Source organism: Muscardinus avellanarius, assembly GCF_963383645.1.
Source record: "Muscardinus avellanarius genome assembly, chromosome: 2".
Classification (NCBI taxonomy): domain Eukaryota; kingdom Metazoa; phylum Chordata; class Mammalia; order Rodentia; family Gliridae; genus Muscardinus; species Muscardinus avellanarius.
The window spans coordinates 16,704,319-16,722,946 of NC_137787.1; the positions used below are offsets into that span (position 1 = coordinate 16,704,319).

Sequence of the window (18,628 nt, forward strand, 5' to 3'; positions counted from 1 at the left end):
GCGTACTCTATCTCTTAGCTACATCCCAACCCTATTTTATTTTTTATTTTGAAACAGGGTCTCACTAAGTCGCTGAGGCTGACCTTGAATCTGCAATACTCCTGTCTCAGCTTCCAACGTACTGGGATTACAGGTATGTGCCACCATACCTGGCAAAATCCACATTTTTTTTTAAAGTTTCTAGAAGTCTCAGTTATGGGGGTGGAGAAAGAGATTGTGATTTTCCTGTCTTGATGCATGTGTCAAGCAAGCAGTGGGGAATGACATTTGAATTTCTGATAACAGAGAAACAGGTCCAAGTTCAGCGAGGTTCAGGATTGAGATGTGCTTCAAAGATGTGTCATGAGCTCAGGCTTATGCTGTGGAAACTGCTGGGAACCTGTGCACCTGGAATCATCCTATGCAGGGGCCAGGGCTTAAGAACGCTAAATAAATCCCAGTACTCACAGGAAACTCATCACGGACTACTACTAATAACATACTAACACTAATCTATATTCTGATAATTATATATAACTCGATTTTGTAAGGGTTATTGTAGAAGTTTCTCCTCTATGGAAATTCAATACCGTGTTACTGTGTGACTAGATGTGATGGGTGAGCCCAGTTTGCTACTAAGTGCATCCATGAATACCTGGGTGTCATAGTATAGAACAGTCATAAGAGCAGGGAGAAAGCTGGGTTGGCCATGTGCACCTGTAGTCCAGCTGCGAGGGAGGCTGAGGTAGGAGGATCACTTGAGCCCCGGAGTTTGAGACCAGCTGGTAATATAATGCATATTTCCTTAAACAAACAAACAAACAAACAAACAAACAAGACAAAGCATGAATCCTGAAGTCAGACTCCTTGGTTTTGAATCTCAGTTCAGTCTCTTATCAACTATATAACCTTGGTCAGTTCACCAAATCTCTCTGTGTTTTATCCATAGAAATGGGATAAAAATAGGGCCTTCCTCACAGGGATACTGAGTACTGTGAGCTAGTTAATATATGTAAATTATTTAGAACATAAACCCTACTGATCAATATTTAAGAATACATCTAATCTATGACATACGAAAGTTGGGCATGGTGGTACATACCCATAATCCTAGTGCTTGGGAGGCTGACACAGGAGGATGGCAGGTTTGAGGCCAGCCTCAGCAATTTAGTGAGACCCTGTTTTAAAACAAAATAAAGAAACTGGGTGCGGTGGCACATGCTTCTAATCCCAGTATTTGGGAGGCTGAGACAGAAGGATCGTGGTTCGAGGACAGCCTCAGCTACTTAGTGAGGCCCTTTGCAACTCAGTGAGACCCTGTTTCAAAAAAAAGAATAAAAAATAGGGCTGGGGTATATCTCAGAGATAGAATACGCCTGGGTTCCATCCCCAGTACTGCAAAAAAAAAAAAAAAAAAAAAGAAAGAAAGAAAGAAAGAGAGAAAGAGAAAGGAAGGAAGGAAGGAAGGAAGGAAGGAAGGAAGGAAGGAAGGAAGGAAGGAAGGAACCACAATAGGGCTGGGGGTGTAGCTCAGATATAGGATGCCTCTGGGTTCAGTCCCCAATACCACCCCCCAAAAAAAGAGAAAAGAAAAAAAGGGTCCTCTACAAAGTTCAAACATTATTGAGAAAAGAATCTAAGACCTAAAGAGAGGGATTACTACACCCAAAGATTGAAATATTCAGTATTGCAGAAGGTGTCACTCCTCCCAAGTGGATAGCTGCCAACTTAATCCATAAAATGACAAGTTGAATCCAAAATTTTAATATGCGGAAGCCAGGGAGCAAACAGAACAGTGGCGGGACTCCTGACACAGGGGAGAAACGTCAGCTGAGTGAAGAAGGCGACTCAACAGAGGGACGGGGAGGGGAAGAGGGCAACGTCTCAGTGGACAAGAGGTGCAGACACGCGCCGATCAGAGCCAAGCCCAGTGCCGCACGGAGGAGGGAGGGCGAGGGAGCCCTGGACCTCAGCAGGATGGGTGACTGCAACGCATCGATAAAAGTTAAAAAAATGATACGGAAATATGAAGGGCCAAGACTGGCGAAGATAATTTTGAGAAAGAACAGTGTTGGAGGACCTTCAGTACCCAACATCAGTACTGATTATATGGCTGCGGTAAATAAGATGTGTTTTGGCATGAAGATCGACAAGTGAACGAGTGGAGGAAGGGCAGAGGAGTCAAAATAGTCACTTGCTTGATGGCAAAGTTGATGCTGCAGGAAGCGGATGCAGGTTAAGCTTTTCAATAAACAATGCCTATTAATTTGGGTATCTATGCATAACAAAACAAAGGACCACAAAATCAATTTCAAATAGGTTATAGATATAAATAGGAAAAGATAAATCATAAAAATTCTCAAATATAAGAGAATATCTTCATGACCATATGGTAGGCATATATATATATATATAGTACTGGGGGTGGAACCCAGAGGCTTTCTACCTCTAGGCTAAACTCTCAGACCTATTTTATATTTTATTTGGAAACAGGGTCTCACTAAGTTGCTGAGAGCCTCACTATGTAGCTGAGGCTGGCTTTGAACCCATGTGATCCTCCTGTCTCAGCCTCCCAAGAGCAGGGATTACAAGTGTGTGCCACCATGCCTGACAGCAAAAATATTTTAAGCAAGGCACAAAAAATTGTAGCCATAGGTAAAGACTCATAAATTGTATTATGTTAAAGTTAAAACTTCTGTTCACTGAAAGATACTACCAAAAGAATGAAAAGGGAAACCACGGCAGGAAAAGGAATTCACGATACATGTATCTGGTCATTGACACATCAATAAATGAGTAATGATTAAAAAAATAAAAAAGAGTCGGGCGTGGTGGCGCACGCTTGTAATCCCCGTGCTTGGGAGGCTGAGACAGGAGGATCGCACAGGTTTGAAGCCAGCCACGCTGGCTTAAGAGACCCTGTTTCCAAATAAAATATAAAGAAATGGGTCTTGGAGTGTAGCCCAGAGGTAGAAAGATTTCCAGGAATCCCAGTAACACCAAATAAAATAAAATAAAAAATAAAAAAGATTAAAAAATGGATAAAAGACAATGAGGTGGGCGTGGCAGTACATGCCTATAATTCTAGTAATGGGAGGCTGAGACAGGAGGGTCCAGGTATAAGGGCAGCCTCAGCAACATAGCAAGACCCTCAGTAACTTATTGAGACCTTGTTTTCATAATAAAAATAAAGAAATAAAAAGGGCTGGGGGTGTAGCTCAGAGGTAGAATGCCTGGGTCCAATCCCCAAATCCCCAGTACCAAAAACAATAACAACAACAACAACAAAACAGATGAGTACCTCACTAAAGAGAACATCTCAATGGCCAATAAATCTATGAAAAGGGGCTGCGGAGAAATCAAACCAATTGTAGCACTGAGAGCCCCCCGCCCCCCCACACACCAGAGGAGCTAAAACAGAAGAGATGTCTGCAGGTGCAGACCAGGATGTGGCGACCTGGGAATTCCATGCCCTGATGGTGAGAGTGTAAATTGGCACAACTCTAAGACAACACACCTTTAGACCCCACAGCTCAGCACAGACATGCCTCATGACCCAGTCAGTCTACATCTGTACTCAAGAGTCAAAATCGCATATGTGCTCTAAAAGGCATATAAAACCAAGTTCAGAGAATCATCATTTAGAACAGCCTCAGACCGGAAACAATCCAATATGCATCCATATGGAAGGAACGGAGTGCGGTATCGTCACATAACTGAATATTATACGACGATAAATATTTGGAGAATGAAGCTACATGCACCCAAACAGGTGAATTTCACAAACACAATGAGTCGAAGGAGCCCAATGCAAAAGGAAGCATACTAAGCCAGGGGTGGTGGCACACACTTATAATCCCAGACAGGATCGCGGGTTCGAGATTAGCTTCAGTAACTTTGTAAGACTCTCAGCAACCTAGTGGGGCTCTGTTTCAAGACAAAGTCTAAAAAAGGATGGGGGTGTAGCTTGGAGGTAGAACAGTCCTGAGTTCAATCCCCGGTACCCCAAACAAACAAAAAAAAAAAAAGTAAAAAAAATAAAGAAAGAGCCGGGTGTGGTGTCACACGCTTGTTAATCCCAGCATTTGAGAGGCTGAGATAGGAGGTTCACGGTTTGAGGGCAGCCTCAGTTACTTAGTGAGGACCTTCACAACTCAGTGAGACCCTGTTTCAAAACAAAGAATAAAAAATAGGGCTGGAGTGTAGCTCGGGGGTAGAATGCCCCTGGGTTCCATCCCCGGTACCAAAAAAAAAATTAATAATAATAAAATAAAAAATAAAGAAATATTATATGATTTTACTTATGTGAAATTAATTAATGGATGGTGCCAGAGATGGGGAGCTGGTGCCTTTGGGGGGCATGCCCAGTAGAGGGCACGGGAGGACATTGGTGCCGATGACATGGGATTTCCCAAGGCCAGTGGTGTTACTGCATGTATTTACTTCCTTGAAAAATCAATTGACCTGCATGTCTATAATTCATATACTTTTCTCTGTGTATGCTCCGCATCAACAAAAAGTTTTTAAAAAGTTTAATTTTTTTAAATTTTGAATCAACAAAGCGGAGATCTTAGGATTAGACCCCACGATCCTGGTCCCATCTGTGTGAGTCTCTAATACACCTTCTCAATCTGTAGCACTCCTCACGCTCCAGATCCTAGAGCCAGGAGCAGGCGCTGTAGTCATGACGGTCTCATGTCTGTCAGGGGTCGTATAACCTCCTTCTCCATCCCTGACTACATCGTGACGCCACTTAATAATGGAAACGTGCAAACATGTCTTGGGGAACTCTCACCTGGAGTCTCTCCTGTTTCTTAGAACTGGTTCCTCAAAGAGCTCGAGTCTCATGTTGCTGACCCACCGTTCCAAGGCCACTCCTCACCCACGGTTACCTGGCCACGCTCTACTCTTGGGGTTTAAATGCCCCCCAGTGGGCACTCATGCTTGCACCGTATTTATGGTTGTATGACACTTATTTTTGTTGTGCGTGTGAGTCTGTTTATGGAACCCAGGGGCATTTGACCGCCGAGCACATCCCCAGCCCTATTTTTTATTCTTTATTTTGAAACAGGGTCTCACTGAGTTGCAAAGGGCCTCACTAAGTAGCTGAGGCTGTCTGCAAACCGCTATCCTCCGGTCTCAGCCTCCCTAATACTGGGATTACAAGCGTGCGCCACCACGCCTGGCTTGTATGACACTTTCTATGACACTTTTCACAAATTAAAGTTTATTTCCGCAGGCAAAACAAAATGATGTTTAAAAAAACATTAGACACGCGATCTGACTTGGAATCCCAGGGTGAGTGCGGTATTCAGAGTAGTTATGGATGAATCTTGCCAATTCTGACTCAATAGAGTGCAAAGATACAAGAGGGAAAATAGGTTGATTGACAGATGAGAAGTCGATAAACATAATATTTATTGAGACCCACTCAACATTAACTGTGCATCACTGCCAGGCAGCCTGCTGGAAGCAGTGGAGGTAGGTGGGCATCAAAAGGTGGGAAAATGAACAATATTTACTCTCAAAGGGTTCGCAATCCTCTGGGACAAATAAACACGGATATAATCAACCCTATGCTTGTACCACAGCGTGTCCTTATTTCTAATAAGTGATATGGGTACATTAAAATGTAGCACGACCTAAGGGACTTTGAAAACCTCTCAAGTGTTTTTTAATGCACTGACTGAAATAGAAATGTTTGTATTAAACAGTAAAAAGAACAAAGACCAGGAAATTCATATTCTTTTTTCTTTAGGGGGAGCATTGACACAGGGGATTGAACCCAGGGGCTCTCTCTACCTCTGAGCTACACCCTCAGCCCTTTTTGTTTTGAAAGAGGCATGTGCCACCACGCCCAGCTTTGTCTTTTGTCTTTTTAGGTTTTTTGTTTGTTTTGCTGGTAAATCATACATGCCATTTTTGCTAGGAAGCCCACGTCTAGGAAATCACCCTAAGCAAGTTTTCCTATAGTAAGTCGAGAAGAAATGAGATAACAACTGGAAAGGGGTCCCAGAGCACGAGGCATGTGGCCCCTGGGTATCCCGTGTCCATTCAGGCCTCCCAGCTCAACTGGAGATGTTGGGAAAAGCTCCACGTGGGATGCATGCAGAGCGGCAGGGTCAAAGGAAGAGGGCGCCAGCTTCCTCTTGGGGTTTCAGTGCCCTGGCAAAGCCACAGAAATATAAGCTACAGCAGCAGAACTCAGGGTTCCAGGAGCCAGTCATCGCTCCAGGTGGTGGTGCACACCTTGATCTCAGCACTTGGGAGGCTGAGACAGGAGGATCATAGGTTCAAGGCCAGCTGCAGCCACTTAGAGAGATTCCCAACATCCTAAAAAGACCCTGTTTCCAAATAAAAATTAGAATAGGGCTGGGGTATAACGCAGAGGTAGAACTCCCTGGGTTCGATTCCCAGTATCATTAAATAAATAAATAGCACTACAACCTTATTTGAAATTCCCTATGTATTTGTTCCTTTATTTTTCAGAATAAGTTTTTAGAAAGAATTCTAAGAAGTTATACATGACACCTGTGATGAATAGAAGACATACATCACATATTTTAACGCCTTTGGCATGTACTACGTGAGAATGTTCCTTTATAAGGATCTCTCTTTCCTCAACCTCTTATCAATATTGACTGCTATTTATTTATTTATTTACTAACATTCTGGGTGGGAAGAACTTCACACATGCTAGGCAAACTACCATCGAGCGACATCCCTCCCATGCTATTTTTATTTATTTATTTTTGTCAGTCCCAAAGGCGAAAATTGAAAATTAACCGTCTCATTTTTATTTGTATTTTTGTTACTTTTATTGCCTCCCTGAATTATAGATTTTACTTTATTGAACTTTTTTTGGTACGTGTTGTACGAGGGATTGAACCCAGAGGCATTCTACCTTCAATCTCCACTCCCCCAGCCCAATTTTATTTCTTATTTTGAAATAAGATCTTCTACTTTAACCTGAGATTTTCCTGTCTCAGCCTCGCAAGTACTAGGATTGTGGACATAGGAGTATGAGCCACCATGCCCAGCTTTGTTGAACATTTATGTTTCTCACTTTTGGGAAACTGCCTGTTCTTGTTTATTGGTATGTTGGACTCTTGTTTAATGATTCTTTATATTATTCTTTTGCTTATAACCTATTATATTTATGTTTTCAAAGTTAACATAATCTTTATAGATATACAGAGGTTTTGAAAAATGTATACAGCCAATTCTACTCTCTGTGGATTATATGTTTAATGTCATGTCTAGAAAAAGACATTTTTCATTTTAGGTTTATACAAATATAAATTTATGTTTTCTAATTTTTTCACTAACTTTTGAGGCAGCATGAAGAATATAGGAAACTTCTGGCTAAAAAGTAATCTCACTGTGTGTGTGTGTGTGTGTGTGTGTGTGTGTGTGTGTGTGTGTGTGTGTTACTAGGGATTGAACCAAGGGGCATCTACCTCTGAACTACACCCCTGACTCTTTTATTTTTAAATAGGGTTTCACTAAATTGTTGAAGGCCTTGCTGAAGCTGGCCTTGAATCTGCAATCCTTCTGTCTCAGCCTCCCAAGTACTGGGATTACAGGCGTGCACCACTGTACCCATGTCAAAGCGGTCTCAATCATGACGGAGGTGTTTGTTTCTGCTTTCATAGCTTTGACTTATTAATCTTTAATGTTTAGGACTCTTCTAAGAAGTACAGCTGACTTCTGAGGAAGGTGAATAGTTTCTCGAACTAGATTGAAATGTTTTCCACAATCAGAATGGCAATTATCAAGAAGTCAAACAATAAGCTGGGTGTGGTGGTGCACGCTTGTAATCCCAGCTTTCAGGAGGCTGAGACCAGAGGATCGCGGTTCACGGACAGCCTCAGCTACTTAGTGAGGCCCTCCACAACGTAGTGAGACCCTGTTTCAAAATAAAGAATAAAAAATAGGGCAGGGGGTGTAGCTTGGAGGTCAAATGCCTTTGGGTTCCATCCCCAGGCCCGCAAAAAAAAAAAAAAAAAAAAAAAGAAAAAGAAGAAGTCAAACAATAATAAATGCTGGTGAGGATGTGGGGAAATAGGAACTCTTCTACACCGTTAGTGGGAATGCAAATTAGTACAGTTGCTATGCAGATCAGTGTGCAGATTTCTCAGAAAATTGGGAATGGATCCCCCATGATCCAGCTCCTCTACTCCTGGGTATCTTTCCAAAGGGGCCGAAATGAGAGAACTACAGTAATATATGCATACCCATGTTCATAGCAGCACGGTTCACAATAGCCAAGTTATGGAGCCAACATATGCATACCCGTGTTCATAGCAGCATGGTTCACAATAGCCAAGTTATGGAACCAACACACGAGCCAAGCTATGGATCCAATGTTGGTGTTCATCAACGGGTGGATGGATTTTAAAATTATGGGATATACACACAATGGGATTCTATCAGCAATAAAGAACAAAATTACATCATTTGTAGGAAAATGGATGGACTTGGAGAACATTATGCCAAGTGAGATTAGCCAGTCATAGAAAGTGAAGGGCCTGATGTTTTCTCTCCTATGTGGAAATCAGGGAGTAATTGGGATACAAGAGAGACTTAAGATGATAGAGGAGAAATTCCAGTGGAGCCAGGGCAGTGGTCTAGGGGACGGGGAGAGGGAGGATCAATGAAGGGGACACTTCCGCTGACGTGACGTTTATATGTGAGAATACCAGTGCCACCTCAGTATCTTCTGTGGGGAAGGGGAGGGTGAGGAGGGACCGGGAAGAGCCCGCCAAGTGCCGTGTTGCACCTGTGCCATCACTGTGAACTACACTATGATGGGAACTATAACGCATCAGTACAAGTATAAAAAAAGAAATGTGTTTTTACGGTTGGATTTGACTTATCTTCAGTTTTCAGGGGTTAGTTGAGGCATCATAACAAGTCATTTCATTTCTCTTTCTTTTTGTTCCTCTAATGGAACAAACCAACAGTAACTGAGGGGGTTACAAGTGAAAACACCATGCAAATACAAGCTGGGTATGGTGGTGCATGCCTGGAATCCCAAATACTGGAGAGGGGGGCTAAGACAGAAGTTTGAGGTCAGAATGGGTAACTCAGGCCCTGTCTCAAAATTTAAAAAGGCCAAGGATGAAGTTCAGTGTTAGAGCACTTATCTAGCATGTATGTGGTCCTGGGTTCAACTCCCAGTTTTGCAAAAAAAAAAAAAAAATAGAAGAAGAAGAAAAGAAAAAGAAGGAGAAGGAGGAAGAGGAGGAGGAGGAGGAGGAAGAGGAGGAGGAGGAGGAGGTGGTGGTGGTGGTGGAGGAGGAGGAGAGGAGGAAAAGAAAAAAGAAAAGTTTGCCAGGCATGGTGATGCATACTTATAATTCTAGTATTTGAGAGGCGGAGACAGGAGGATCTCTGTTTTGAGACCAACCCTAGCAGTTTAGTGATACCCTGAGCAACCTAGCAAGACCCTGTTTCAAAATAAAAAATAAAAGAGGGGTAGGAGTGTAGCTCAGAGGTAGAATACCCCTGGGTTCAATCCCCAGTACCACCAAAAAAAAAAAAAAAGTTAGGTAGGCATGGTGGCACATGCCTATAATCCCAGTACTTGGAAGGCTGAGACAGGATCACAGGTTTGAGAACACCTCAGAAAGTAATGAGACTCTCAGCGACCTGAAAAGATGCTGTTTCAAAATAAAAATAAAATAGGGCTGGGGGTATAGCTTAAAGGTAGAATGCCCCTGGGTTTGACCAAAGAAAAGAAAAGAAAAAAATTAATTTTGTGTGTGTGTATGTGTGTGTGTGTGTGTGTGAATGTGTGTATTCTTCTGAGTAACTAGCCAGTGAATAGTATGGCAAAAATTTATCTATATATTTTCTCAAGAATACAAGTAAGTAAATCTTTTTAAAATGACCTAAATATTACCCTTTGGCCAAGATTGCATATAGTATCCTTTCTTACCAGTTTAACAAAAAATGCTATAATTAACAAAAGAGTGAATTCATTTTATGAAAGTTAAGTTCAAACATTTTGAAGACAGTGATTTTTTTTAAAATCAGGACAGATATAATCATAGCTTATAGAACAACTCCAACCTTCAGGAACTCCGCAACATTCTGTAATCCACAAGGGCATGGCTGGCCCCCAGGAAGGGTCCACCAATCCCTTATTCTTAATTACGTTACGAGTAACCAGGACTTACCTTGGAACGTAAACCCAACACACAGCAGTGCTAGATCTCACCTGTTCTCTGCCCTTGAATATGTTTGCTTTTCTGTATCTGGGAAACGTGGACACAGTCTCAACACCTGCAGGTTTTAGGCACTTGACTGAGATTCCTCTTTGGCACTCTGAGGTCTTTCAGCATTCCTGGGTCTTTCTAGGTGAGAAGCTACCTACTTCCCGACAGCAGCCTGGATCACAGCCTCCTTTAGTTTCAGGCAGCCCTCCACTTCTGACCCTCCCAGCCTCCAGGCTCCTTCCTGGATCTTCCCTGGTACAGAGCACTTCTGGAAGCCCTTTCATTCTAAACTTACAGAACAAGGCAAATGGTGTCCCCACCATGGGTTTTTGGACAGTGTTTACAACAGGAAATCAAAAAATAAATCTGTCCATGTTTGTTATTAGGAACACGCAGCACAGGCAGTTCTTGCTGGAGGTTTGCTAAGCCCTATTTATGATTTGTCTAATAGACAAGCACAAGATGCCTTCAGCCTCCCTCCCCATCATCCTTGATGGTGGCTGTCTCAGCTTTTCCTAAGGTGGTTAACTAATGAGGATTTGTCTTTAAAAAACAACAACCAACTTTCAAACAAGAGAGGTTGAATGCTCTACATACCATGGGGACTTTATTACTTTTGAAACCAGAAATAATTCTCTATTTTTACCAAAGGATAAAAATATTCCTCTCTAGAGTAAAGAGAAAACAATGGGCATAATAACGTGGTGACTGATGCTCAAAAGACCCTTTTTATCTCAGTGAAGAGCTCACCCAATGGGGTATAACAGAAAGCATGGCTTGGGAGGGTGTGACTTATATTTCAATTGGCTCTTTCCTCATATTAAGAAAAGCTCTTTAAAGTAAATTCTTGTTGTTTTAAAGTGGTTTCAAAGAACTTGAAAAACACACCAAAAATGCTGTTGCCCAAAGCCAGAGTACAGTTTTGTATGGTCTGTAGATAATTTAATATTTGAGAAGCCTTTTCAACGTTCTCCAACTCCAACCAAAACTAAAGCAATACTTAGGGGGAAATATAAATGAGTAATCAAATAAAACCTAATATCTACATAATTATCCACAGATCAAACAATTTGGGGACAATAAAACAGAGCAGCATTTCAGCTGGTTCCAGTCAAAATAGTGGAACAGATACTCCCCGCTTACAGTTCTCGTGTTCACTTACCTAACAACAAAAATTCCGAGTAATTTTACTGTTTATATACTTGAGATGATTTTTTTTATCAGTTAAAGGAACTAAGACTGATTATATATAATTAAGTAATTCAGGACATCCCGAATATGGACCCGCCTTTTTGATTTGCCACCATCCGCCTTTACCCAGAAATACAAATAGAATATTGTGCCCAGTTTTTGAGACTTTGAAAGAGTAGGGAGAATGACACGATGAGACATAGAAAGTATATCCCTGGTGCACTGTCTACCCTTTTCTTCTGGTAACTAGAGGTGCTTTATATTGGAGGACTGCCTATCCTATATGCCAACACTAACCCTAACCCTAACCCCCTCATGGCCAACCAATCACAGACCCCAGCCAAGCAGGCTGGCTCCCAGCTGGCCTAATCAGAGTCCTGGCAGACCTTAAGACAGCGCCTGTGTGCCCATGTGGTCATTATCCAATTAGAGCTCTTTCCTGAAACTCCATGCTGGAGTCCTTTCAGGAATGAAACTGAGAGAATTTAAGCTCAGAGCTCCCTAGGTCTAGCCATAGGGAATAGAGATCGATCAGCTCAAGAGCATGAATCCACGCTACAGAGATGCCGAGCTGAGCTTGGGAAAGAAAATGTGGGGCTTCTGATGGGGATCAAGACCCTGGGTCCCTCTCTCCTAGTGGCCACCTACACCCATGACCTTCTTCTTGTGCTGTGGTTATAAAAGCCACTATGTTTTTCTTGAAGCCAAATCTGGTCTGAATTGGGGTCTGCTGTTTGCATTCAAAAAGGCCAAACTAGTGCTGCTGGTAATTGCTTGAACTCTGGACTACTCAGTAGTGGGGAACTTACCGGGTCCCTGCTTATGGGATGGTTAATACTGCATTTATTGAGGGTGGCTGCCAGGGTCCCATTTCTGCATAGCACCCTGTCCCCCTGCCAGCTCTCCCTGGTGCAGGTACAACCAGAGTCTCACATACACTGAAGTTCTGACCCGAGAGAGGAGTGTGTCAACTGGGCATGGTGGCGCTTGCCTGTAATCTCAGGACTCAGGAGGCTGAGACAGGGGGATCGCAGGTTCACGGTCAGACTCAGCTACTTAGCGAGGCCCTCTGCAGCTTAGTGAGACCCTGTTTCAAAGTAAAATAATAAAATAGGGCTGAAGGTATAGCGTGGAGTTAGAATGTCCCTGGGTTCCATCCCCAGTTCCACAAGAGAAAGAAAGAAAGAAAGAAAGAAAGAAAGAAAGAAAGAAAAAGAAAAGAAAGCAGTAAATAAAGAGGAATGTTTCACCATGCCCAACTAATATTTTAATTTTGAAACGGGGCCTCAGTAAGTTCCTGTGGTAGCCTTGAACCTGCAACCCTTTTGCCTCAGTATCTCAAGTACTGGCATTACAGATGCGCACTACCTCATTAGGCTTAAATTAATAAAAAAAAGCACTTTAGTACAGATAATATTTTATAAATAAAACACCAGATGTGGTGGTGTATGCTTCTAATACCAGTACTGGAAAGCTGAGAGAGAGAAACCATGGATTCAAGTCCAGACTCAGCAACTTACCATTTCACTGCTGCGATTATGCGCTCACCTTAACAGGATTCTTAGCTCATTGGCTAATGAGAAATATAATTACACATGCAAATAACCATCTAAATAAGCAGCACGAGGAACACATTAACACGCCAACACATACTACTCAAACAATCACCGCGAGGCCTTCTGCCCCCAGCCTTACCAGGACCGTGTGCATCCCGGTGTACAGTCGGCTGAGGCACACCAGGGTGGAAAACAGCACGGCCAGCGCCAGTCCCAGAGCAAAGGGGTACTGTGGGGAGAAGAGAAAAGAAGGGAATTAGATCATGCTCAGATGCTCAGATGTGTGTGTGTGATGCTCAGATGTGTGTGTGTGTGTGTGTGTGTGTGTGTGTGTGTTTTACTGGGAGTTGAACCTAGGTCTTCTACCTCTGAGCTGTAGCCCTAGCTCTATTTCTTATTTTTCATTTTGAAGCAGAGTCTCACTATGTTGCTGAGGCTGACTTTGAACCTGGGATCCTACTGTCTCAGCCTCCCAAGCACTTGGATTACAAGCGTGCACCATCACACCCAGCTTCAAACGTGCATGGTTTGATATTGTAGATGGAATAGATTTCTTATACCAGAGTTGCCAGTATGGATCATGTTTTACGGACATCAGCAAACCTGCTTATCTAAAAACATTTTTTTTTTCTGTGGTACTGGGGATGAAAGCCAGGCCCTTCTACCTTCAGACTACACCCCAGACCTGTTTTATTTCTTATTTGGAAATAAGGTCTCACTCAGTTGCTGAGAGCCTCACTAACTTTCAGAGGCTGGCTTTGAACCTGCAATCCTCCTGTCTCATCCTCCTGAGTGCCAGGATTATAAGCATGCGCCACCACACCCGGCATCTAAAAACACCTTTACAATTAGGAAGAAGGAGAAAGAGAAGGGAAGATGTCTAGGAATACAGTTCTAAGAGGAGGTTTTCTAACATGGAAACACACAAACAGTAGAGGTTGGCTTTAAGACTCATGACCTCAGCGATTGTGCTGGCAGTTTTACTGGAATGAATAATTTCTATTTTTATGTATTCTTAAATTAAAACTTGAGAGATACACAGTTTGACCAAGAATCAAGGTAGATACAGTGATATATCTACCAGTGATATAGTTTGGGAGCCCCACAAGCAGCCCTTCTTACTAAAGAGACCCAGGGACAATGGACCAAGCCAAGAATGGGGGGCAGATGTCATAGCCATAGTCCAGATCCTGCTGAACCCCAGTACTTGCTGGGGAGGAGCAAGGGCCAGACTCTGGCTAATGCTGAGTCATATAAAAGACACACAGATATTCTCCTTCTAACCAAGATGAAGCCACAAAATCCATTGGCTTCAATTATTAATATCTATGGTTTCCATAGAGATAAGAACAAAAATGGCAGAGCAGTGCTTGCATCGTGCAAAGCTCTTTGGGTCCACTCTCCCCCTCTTCCCAGGACACGATGAGGTGAGCTCTATTGTCAGCCCCATTTTACAGACAAGGAGGCCCTTGACCACAAGAACCACTGGCATTTCTTTTGAGATTTATCATGAAATGCTTTCCCATCAACCATCCCATTTGATCTTCCACCAGGAGCCAGGGATCAGAGAGGTAAATGGTTTGCCAGGGTCTCACAGCAGATGGCAGGGTCAGAACCTGCAGCCCCCTCCTTCCAGCTCTCGTTTTGGGTGGCATGTGTGAGCGCTGGCACCTGGTCGATCCTTTACTGACCGATTCTCAGATTTTCATCAAAAGGAGCTAACATAATGTGTTCAGAAGCTAGAGCTTGGCATTGGCCTCAATGCACAGTTATACCAACAAATAATCCACATTTAGAGCTGTGTATGAGCAAATAACCCAAATAACTAAATATATTTATCATTAAAAATTAAATAGAAGCCGGGCATGGTGGTGCACGCTTGTAATCCCAGCATTTGGGAGGTAGAGACGGGAGGATCACGGTTCGCTGACAGCCTCAGCTACTTATGAGGCCCTTTGTAACTCAGTGAGACCCTGTTTCAAATAATAAAAAGACAAAAAAAAAATAGGGATAGAGGTGTAGCTCAGAGGTAGAATGCCCCTGGGTTTCACCCCCAGCACTGCAAAAATAAATAAATAAATAATAAAGATTAAATAGAAAATTCACAATGCAGGGTATCCCAGGCCTTAGTAAAACCAGTGACTTGTACGAACTGAATAGGCATTTTTTTGTGTGTGTGTGTGTGTGGTACTGGAGATGTAACCTAAGGGCATTGTACCTCTGAGCTACACCCCAAGCCCTAGTTTTTATTTTTTATTTTGAAAGAGTCTCACTGAATTGAAAAGGGTCTCACTAAGTAGTAGCCAAGCCTGTCCTCCAACCCCTATCCTCCTGTCTCAGCCTCCCAAATGCTGGGATTACAAGCACGAGCCACCATTCCCGGCTAGGCTTTTTTAAGAAGGAAGAGGTAGCTTTAAAGTGGTTGTTTAGCTGGACATGGTGGCGCACACTTGTAATCCCCGCGCTTGGGAGGCTGAGACAGGAGGATTGCACAGGTTTGAAGCCAGCCTCAGCTATTTAGTGAGGCTCTCTGCAACTTAGTGAGACCCTGTTTCCAAATAAAGTAGAAAATAGGTCTGGGAGTATAGACCGGAGGTAGAAAGTCCCTGGGTTCCACCTCTAGTACCACCAAAAATAAAAATAAAAAAAATAAATAAATATAAATAAAATGGGTGCTTTAAAGGTTGCCGTGGTGGCTCTGCTCTGCAGCCAGCCTCTCCTCTCTGCTTATTTCCCTAACACTAGCCTGTTCTTAGACCTCTCTGAGGATGGCCCCAGGGAGGCTGGCGCCGGGCCCATGCTGTCCGTCTGGGGCCGCTGACATTGGACACAATATAGATCAGAAGTCTGCACTAAGTCATTTCAGACAGTACCGGGGAGCTTGTTGTCTTTTAATCCTGCTATGACACTTAAATAAGATATGATCAGTGATTATATCGAGTGAGATATATTTCTATAACTGTCCCTTTCCCACTTAGGAACCAGAGGTCGAAGCCCAGAGGCCAGACAGAAGCTACAGATGCTGCGGAAGCCTACAGGACGCTGGTCCTCACCTCTTCCGGCACATCAGGCTAACTCCTGTTTCTATAGAACCTGGAATATGGAACATCCCTGAATTTTAGGGATAAGGAGCAGGATGACACAACACTGCCATTATGTAAGATGGCTGCTAGGTTAAATAAAATTAAAACTTCCAATGGCCAAAAGGTAAGATTTATGCAATACACATAAAATTATGACAGTGTGTCTTAAATAGGAGAAGCCAAATCCAAAAACCTTTATGATGATAATAATATAACTGTTAAAAGGTCTTACTATGATTGGCATCTAAGCAGATATTAAGTGAAATTCTTCTGTTTTCAACATGTATTAATCTCCTGTCATTTAGACAGTTCTGAGAAAACTGGGGCTATCATCTCTGATGGCTGAGCCCTAACCAGAGGCAGAGGCGTCCTTGGGGGGTAATTTGGGGCGCAGACTCTTCTCCGCCCCAGGCCCTGGGGAGTCTGGCAGAGGGATTTGGTGGAATCGTCTCTACCCTGAAGGATCATAAACACTCTGTGTCGGTTGGCAACAGAGAATGAGCATGATTCGAGTCTGCCCAGGCAGCAGTTCAGGGGAAAGCACTTCCTGGGAGGAAACGCCGCCCACTGGTCACACGGGTCAGTCCTGATGAGGTTATTAATGGTGCCCATGTCCCCTCTCACCACAGCCTGACATGGATGCCAAGTTACACACTGTATTTATGAAGAAATTGTTCTCGGTAAGAGGTTTAAAATCCCATTAGTTTTCACCCCATAAATATAAAAGTTCCTCTAAGCATCTTTAAGAGAAAACTCTGGGATGGGCACGGTGCTGCACACCTATAATCCCAGTATTTGGGAGGCTGAGACAGGAGGATCGCAGGTTCGCTGCCAGCCTCAGCAAGTAGTGAGACTCTGATCAACCTAGAGAGACTCTGTTGCAAAATAAAAATAAAATAGGGTTGAAGCTTGTACCTTGGTGGTAGAATGCCTCTGGATTCAATCCCCTGTATCCATCCCCCCCCCAAAAAAAAAGGAAAGAGAGAGAAAAATTCTAAATTATACCTCAGTTTGCTGCCTCAGGCATGGGTAGTGTTGGATCTGAAAGGAAGAAGAGCCAGGCGGCCTTACCTGGTATCTGTCCATGGTAGAGATGAGGAGGGTGAAGGAGATGGCAGTGGCCGCCATGGCGTGAGTGGAGGGCATCCCGAATTCAGCCATCACTCTCTTTTCGAGTTTCACAACAGGAGGGGAAGAAGGACGGGGCCACTTCAAGATATCCTTGGCCATCTGACCGATATACATCACCAACTGTAAAACCAAAGGACTGCAGTAAGTCTAACCAAATAAGGTAAGTAAATGAATTTCTGTTTTTGTTTTGTCTTTGGTGGTACTGGGGTTCCTGGAAGCCCTTCTACCTCCGGGCTACACTCCCAGACCTATTTTTACATGTTTTTTAAAATTTGGAAACAGGGTCTCCTAAGCCAGCGCGCGGCTGGCTTTGAACCTGCGCGATCCTCCTGTCTCTGCCTCCCAAGCGCGGGGATTACAAGCGTGAGCCACCACGCCCGGCTATAAGTAAGTGAATTTCTAAATGTTATAGTTTTATTTGAGGGTTCCCAGTTCGTTGGGTGAAGTCCTTTCTCTCTGACCAGCCTTATTAAGAAAGCCTTAAAAGATGATATTTTAGCTGGTTAAAAAGAAAACAGGGCTCGGCGTGGTGGCGCATGCCTGTCATCCTAGCACTTGAGAGGCTGAGACAGGAGGATGGAGGTCAGAGGAGACCCTTGAGGCTGGGCGTGGTGGTGCACGCTTGTAATCCCAGCTCTTAGGAGGCTAAGACAGGAGGATCGCACAGGTTCGAAGCCAGCCTCAGCTACTGAATGAGGCTCTCAGCAACTTAGTGAGACCCTGTTTCCAAATAAACTATAAAATAGGTCTGGGGGTATAAAAAAGAAAAAAGTAGAGAAAACAGGCTCTCCAGATTCCATAGGACCATTGAGCAATAACACATATTTATTTTAATCATATATTTAACAAACACATAACTTGCACATATATCTGGCACTGTTCTAAGAACTTTACCGATGACAAATCACTTATCCTGATAACCAGTGAAGAAGGCAGGCCCATTTTATAGACTGGCAAAGCACTGCATATCTGTCCTCAGGTCCACATTACACAGAGGAACTAGCAGAAACTGGGCATCAGAGCGCATACTTAAAGCCACCCTGTGATGTTTCCTCAATCCCAGGACATCCCTGGACTACACACAGACTCAAACCAAACAGCTGTGTTTCAAGCTGTAAGAACAAAAGTGACTATTCTTCTGGAACATCTAGTTAAGGCCTTCTTGAATGCCGCTCTTACTTCCAATGAATGTAGGTAACATCCTGGATTTAACTTAACTTTGTTCAGAAATCAGGAGCATCGGCAACCAGGCAGGATGGCACACTCCTGCAATCTCAAGATGGGAGGATCACAGATTTGAGACCAGCCCAGCAACTTAGCAAGATTTTGTTTCAAAATAAAATGGGCTCAGGGTATAGCTCAGAGAAAGAAAACCCCTGGGTTTGATTCTCAGTACTACACATACAAAGCAAAACAAAACAAAAACCAGAAACATCAGTAAAATAAGTGATAGGGAAATTTTCTC

General features: G+C 43.2%; 1 protein-coding gene across 1 annotated transcript in view; it reads right to left on the reverse strand.

Moving 5' to 3' along the window:
* Positions 1 to 18,628, reverse strand: part of SGPP2 (sphingosine-1-phosphate phosphatase 2) — a gene marked incomplete at both ends in the record, with an annotated part of 132,989 nt that overhangs the window by 11,956 nt on the left and 102,405 nt on the right. The window contains 2 exons of the mRNA XM_080690040.1: positions 13,089 to 13,178; positions 17,104 to 17,283. Of these exons, the coding sequence (XP_080546166.1) occupies positions 13,089 to 13,178; positions 17,104 to 17,283 (270 nt within the window). The remainder of the gene's footprint in view (positions 1 to 13,088; positions 13,179 to 17,103; positions 17,284 to 18,628) is intronic.